Source organism: Mesoplodon mirus, assembly GCF_964341445.2.
Source record: "Mesoplodon mirus genome assembly, chromosome: 6".
Lineage (NCBI taxonomy): Eukaryota > Metazoa > Chordata > Mammalia > Artiodactyla > Ziphiidae > Mesoplodon > Mesoplodon mirus.
Window position 1 is genome coordinate 110,844,845 of NC_138982.1, and position 6,052 is coordinate 110,850,896.

General features: G+C 37.2%; 1 protein-coding gene across 1 annotated transcript; it reads left to right on the forward strand.

Annotated features, from left to right (window-relative positions):
* Positions 1-429: 429 nt before the first annotated feature.
* Positions 430-2,531, forward strand: LOC309806293 (far upstream element-binding protein 1-like). Its single transcript, XM_082625052.1, is given in 2 exon segments — positions 430-2,238; positions 2,240-2,531. Coding segments are annotated over 2 exon segments (1,992 nt in total). The 5' UTR covers positions 430-523; the 3' UTR covers positions 2,517-2,531.
* The last annotated feature ends 3,521 nt before the right edge of the window (positions 2,532-6,052 follow it).

Here is a 6,052-nt window from a genome sequence, read left to right on the forward strand (position 1 = left end):
CACCTATTACTAGAGATATCTATGATAGCAAAACAGGCTGTGCAGAGTTTTTATCAGGTCCAACAGAAGAATCAGGAGGTAGACCCCTAGAGGTATAGAGGAAAGCCATGCTATGTATAGCAGAAAAATATACACCTTTCTAAATTTAGCAGCTAACATGCTATTAGGTCCTGGTAGACATGGCACCTAAACATGAAATGTGAAAGGCCCACATGGCCAGAGCTGCCCTCATGAGCTAGGGCTTCTGAGTCACACTATGTTAAAAAGTTGAATTTTTTTCAATAGCTATCTGTATGGAAACTATACATCCAGGTTCAGTCATGAATAGAATCAGAGATCATAGATACATTTCTTATTTATGTCTCCACTACCTCCTAAGAAGGATGTTGATGCTTACCAGAATTAAGAGTTGAGATAGGCACAAGAATGTGATACAGCCTCGACGGCCGCCATTTTCTTTCTTTCTTAGCAGTTGGCTGAGAGGTCCCTGCGAAGAAGCGGTAGCGGCCACTGTAGAGTAGGCATGGCAGATTATTCAACAGTGCCTCCACCCTCCTCTGGCTCAGCTGGTGGTGGAGGCGGCGGCGGTGGTGGTGGAGGAGTTAACGATGCTTTCAAAGATGCGCTGCAGAGAGCCCGACAGATTGCAGCAAAAATTGGAGGTGATGCTGGTACATCACTGAATTCAAATGACTATGGTTATAGGGGACAGAAAAGACCTTTGGAAGATGGAGATCAGCCAGATGCTAAGAAAGTTGCTCCTCAAAATGACTCTTTCAGAACACAATTACCACCGATGCATCAGCAGCAAAGCAGATCTGTAATGACAGAAGAATACAAAGTTCCAGATGGGATGGTTGGATTTATAATTGACAGAGGAGGTGAACAGATCTCACGCATACAACAGGAATCTGGATGCAAAATACAGATAGCTCCTGACAGCAGTGGCCTTCCAGAAAGGTCTTGTATGTTAACTGGAACCCCTGAGTCTGTCCAATCAGCAAAACGGTTACTGGACCAGATTGTTGAAAAAGGAAGACCAGCCCCTGGCTTCCACCATGGTGATGGGCCAGGAAATGCAGTTCAAGAAATCATGATTCCAGCTAGCAAAGCATGGTTAGTCATTGGAAAGGGGGGAGAGACTAATAAACAACTTCAGGAATGGGCTAGAGTTAAGATGGTTATGATCCAAGATGGACCTCAGAACACTGATGCTGACAAACCTCTTAGGATTACAGGGGACCCATACAAAGTTCAACAAGCCAAGGAAATGGTGTTAGAATTAATTCGTGATCAAGGTGGTTTCAGAGAAGTTCGAAATGAGTCAAGAATAGGAGGAAATGAAGGAATAGATGTCCCCATTCCAAGATTTGCTGTTGGCATTGTAATAGGAAGAAATGGAGAGATGATTAAAAAAATACAAAATGATGCTGGTGTTCGAATTCAGTTTAAGTCAGACGACGGAACGACACCAGATAGAATAGCACAAATAACAGGACCTCCAGACCGATGTCAACATGCTGCAGAAATTATTACAGACCTTCTTCGTAGTGTTCAGGCTGTTAATCCTGGTGGACCTGGACCTGGTGGTCAAGGCAGAGGTAGAGGTCAAGGCAATTGGAACATGGGACCACCTGGTGGACTACAGGAATTTAATTTCATTGTACCGACTGGGAAAACTGGATTAATAATAAGAAAAGGAGGTGAAACCATAAAAAGCACAAGCCAACTGTCTGGTGCAAGAATAGAACTTCAGAGAAATCCTCCACCTAATGCAGATCCTAATATGAAGTTATTTACAATTCGTGGCACTCCACAGCAAATAGACTATGCTCGACAACTCATAGAAGAAAAGATTGGTGGCCCAGTAAATCCTTTAGGGCCACCTGTACCCCATGGGCCCCATGGTGTCCCAGGCCCCCCTGGGCCTCCTGGGCCCCCTGGGCCTGGAACTCCAATGGGACCATATAACCCTTCACCTTATAATCTGGGACCACCTGGCCCTGCTCCTCATGGTCCTCCAACCCATTATGCTCCCCAGGGGTGGGGAAATGCGTATCCACATTGGCAGCAACAGGCCCCTCCAGATCCAGCTAAAACAGGAACAGATCCAAATTCAGCAGCTTGGGCTGCTTATTATGCTCACTATTATCAACAACAAGCACAGCCACCACCTGCAGCTCCTGCCGGTGCACCAACTACAACCCAAACCAATGGACAAGGAGATCAGCAGAATCTGATCTGGACAGGTTGATTATACCAAGGCTTGGGAAGAGTACTACAAGAAAATGGGTCAAGCAGTTCCTGCCCCTACTGGTGCTCCACCAGGTGGTCAGCCAGATTATAGTACAGCCTGGGCTGAGTACTATAGACAACAAGCAGCCTACTACGCCCAGACAAGTCCCCAGGGAATGCCACAGCATCCTCCAGCACCTCAGTGCCTTCCCAGACCTTCCACCTTAGGTTCTGCTGCAAAAAGCAACAGTGCTGAAGACGCTGCAAGCACCAAATCATAGCTCATAAATTCAGGTCCTGAGATAGTTACCCATAAGAGGAATCCTTTGAGTGTATGCCATTGGTGAGCCGATGATCATGGACCATAGAAGGGCTCAATGTAGAAGGTAAAATTGGCAAATCATAATTGAGAAAAATGAAATGTTTTCCCATACATAATATATGGTATAGGGTGTAATGTACCTGCTTTGATCACTTTTCATTTTAAAGTGCTATTCACTTGATCTTAAATGTTCCATGAACTGTTAAATTTTGAAAGTTATGTAGTTATTGCACCACATTTATGTGTGTGTAAGTGTGTTTTAATAGTCAATGATAGGTATGTTAAGATTGATATTAAGGAGCTCTTTGAACCTTAAGAGCCTGTCAAGTTTTGGTTAGTTGTAGTTTGCATTTTTATAAAAGAAAATACATATGAATGCTAATAGATATTGGGGCATTGTTTCTGTCTCATGAGAATTTTTTTTATTCATTATCATAAGCCTTCACTGATACTGCAAGCATTTTTTAAATGGCGCTAATCTTAACCTTGAAATAAATGGAAAGCAGAACAGGTGAGACAGTTGATTTGAATGCAATGGATGTTAGGAGTGGTAGAAAGAATGTTTAGCTTGAAATTGATTTATTTTATTTAGCACTTAAACTTGACAATGTGTTTTTGTTCTTAAGATTTCTTAGTGTGGTAGTACTTAGAATTCTTATGGTTTGATGTTTCTTTTAGAAATGGGAAGCATACTTTTATTTTTAATTAATGAAAATGGTTTTAATACTAAAACTAGTGGTTTAATACTAGTTGTTTATGAGCATTGTAAAATACATCCTTAGACAGATACCTTAGTAGTTAATTTACAGGCGTGGGTTTGGAGAGGAGTAAACAGAGTACCTTAAGAGGGAAATAGAAATGTATTCAAAGTGATAACATTTGTTTGAATACTCTGCCGGGAGAACCACTTCTACCTGCAAAGTTATGTTGTCTAGAATAAGGTTGTAGAAATTACTAATTAATGAAGATGTCTTTATATTCTGAAAATTCTGCCTCACTTTAAATTGTATTTTAACAATACCTGGTTAAAGATAATTTTGACTCTGAAAATAACCTTTTTGTTTTTTGGTTTAGTCACTTGAGTTTTCTTGCCACAGTAAACTTTTGAGGGATTTTTTTTTAATTGGTGCTTTTAGGAAAGCACATAAGTCCCAGGATTTTATTTTCTTCAGTGATACCCCTATAGAAACTCTTAAATGTATTTGCACATATATATATATATATATTTCTTTTTCTTATGCATGCTCAATGCATTTTCGTCCTGAGAAAAGTGTTCTCTACAGAAACTACCCATGTAAAAAGAAGATTGGCTTAAAATGGCTACTGTGATGGGAACAGTGTCTTAGGGAGATGCAGCTTGGACTTGAGGTAAATTGAATATTTTACAAACCGTGGTTTAGAGTTTGCTTTAATACCATTATATGTAAAAGGGTACATGATTGCTGTAATTTTGTATTGATTATGGTTTCCTCAATAAAAAAATAAATGTACATTGGTGAATATTAAAAAAAAGAGCTGAGATAGGTTCTGTCAGAGCAATGATAATATGAATTTTGCAGTCAAACTGAATGAGATAAATTCCTGATAACTTCAAGCTTTGTAAGTAACTTGGTTTCTTATGTTACCTTATTTAACCTTAATTTCTTAGTGTGTAAAATGAATATTTAAATTACCAACTCATATATTATGAAGATAAAATAGCATAACCCAAGCAAAGTATGGTGCCTAACATAAAGAAATCACTAATTAAATACTATTAGTAGTTTATAATAGTAAATTATTTAAAAGTTAGACTGAGGGGTTAAAATCATTTACATTTGCTTTAATTAGACTTCTCAACTCTTAGGAATTCTAGATAATTGGGTAATTAGGGAGAAAAAATAAGGAAAACAAAACTTTCAAGTAGCTAGAATGTTGCTGATGTAATAAAATATATTCTTTCTCTTTTTGTCTCTCTCTGCAAAGGAATATTTAGCAAGAACAGTGTCTCTAGTCCTTTTATGAAATATTTACTTTATTAAAAAAGTCAAAGTACTCTCCTTCATTAAAAATTTCAAGCACAAAAATTTCCATCAATTTTAATTATTAATCTGTGTCTGACTCTCACTTCTTTATTTTTCTATTTTATATATTTATTTTGTTTTTAATTTATATATTAATTTTGTATTTATTTTTATAGTATAACTTACACTCATGAACCTACCACCTACACAAGAAGAACTAGAACATGCATTACCAAAATCCTTCAGTTCTCAATTTCCATGCTCCTCTCCAATTTACCTTCCTGCTTCCCTTCCAGAGGTAACCACCAGCCTGGATTAGATGTGTTTTTTTTTTCTATGATTCTAAAGTATGTTTCTTTTTTGGTTGCTGATTTTTGCTGTTGTTGTTGTTGTTTAAATAGTTAACATCGTTAGTGTGATTTTTTCCTTCCTATTTCAGCATTGTTTGAAAGACGTTAACCCCTAGTCAAGTTTCTTTGGAACCATCTAAAGGTATGTATGTATCTATTTGGAGAGTTTAGTTGGGATTTCTATGCACTAATTAATGAGTACTGAAACACCTTAGGATGTTGTTTTTGGGATTATTTATTGTACAATTGTGGACTTCAGGTACATTAAAGAATGGAAGCACAGTACGCACCCCTCCAGGTGCTAGTGACTGGCAAGTTTAGCAGAGGCAACCTGTAATTTTCAGCTTCCTTGTGCTCCTGATTTATGTGTCAGCTCTTGTTATCATCCTGCACAAGAGCATCTTGAGTTACAAAGGGCATCTCATGTGTTTGGGGACATCAGAAATTATAACTGCATAATTAAAGCTTCCAAGATCCTGCTGCTCTGAAAGACGCTCTATCCCTTTGTAAAGATAACTGTAAACTTTGTGCTGGGTCACCTACTGTCTCTAGTTTTTGATTAACAATCCAATCTAGAAACCCACTCTAGTGACCATGTAATTCCTTACATTATTATTACTATTATTATTATCATTATTATGATTTTGATTGCTGCTAAACATTAGAAAAATTATTTACATTGTTCTGTCAGAATTTTATTACTACAACTTATATAGGTTAATACATATTCTACAATACATTCATTCCTATTGTTTTATAATAGCAACGTGTGTGTGTGTGTGTGTGTGTAAATAAATAATTAATTACTTAATATATATAGACATACGTATGTGTATATTATATATGTATTACATTCTAACCAGCATTGTATGAGAGTTACAATTTCTCCAAATCCTTGCCAATAATACAATCAGTGTTTTTTGTTTGTTTGTTTTAGTTTTAGACATTCTAATAGGTAAAAAGGGGTACCTCATTATGTCTTTAATGTGCATTAATGTCCATTCTCCTAATTACTAAAAATATTTAGCATATTTTCTTGTGAATATTCACATTCATATATCTTCTGTAGAAAAGTGTCTATTCAAATCTTTTGTTCAATTTTGTATTTGGGTGATTTACTTCTTTTTACTGAGTAGAATCAG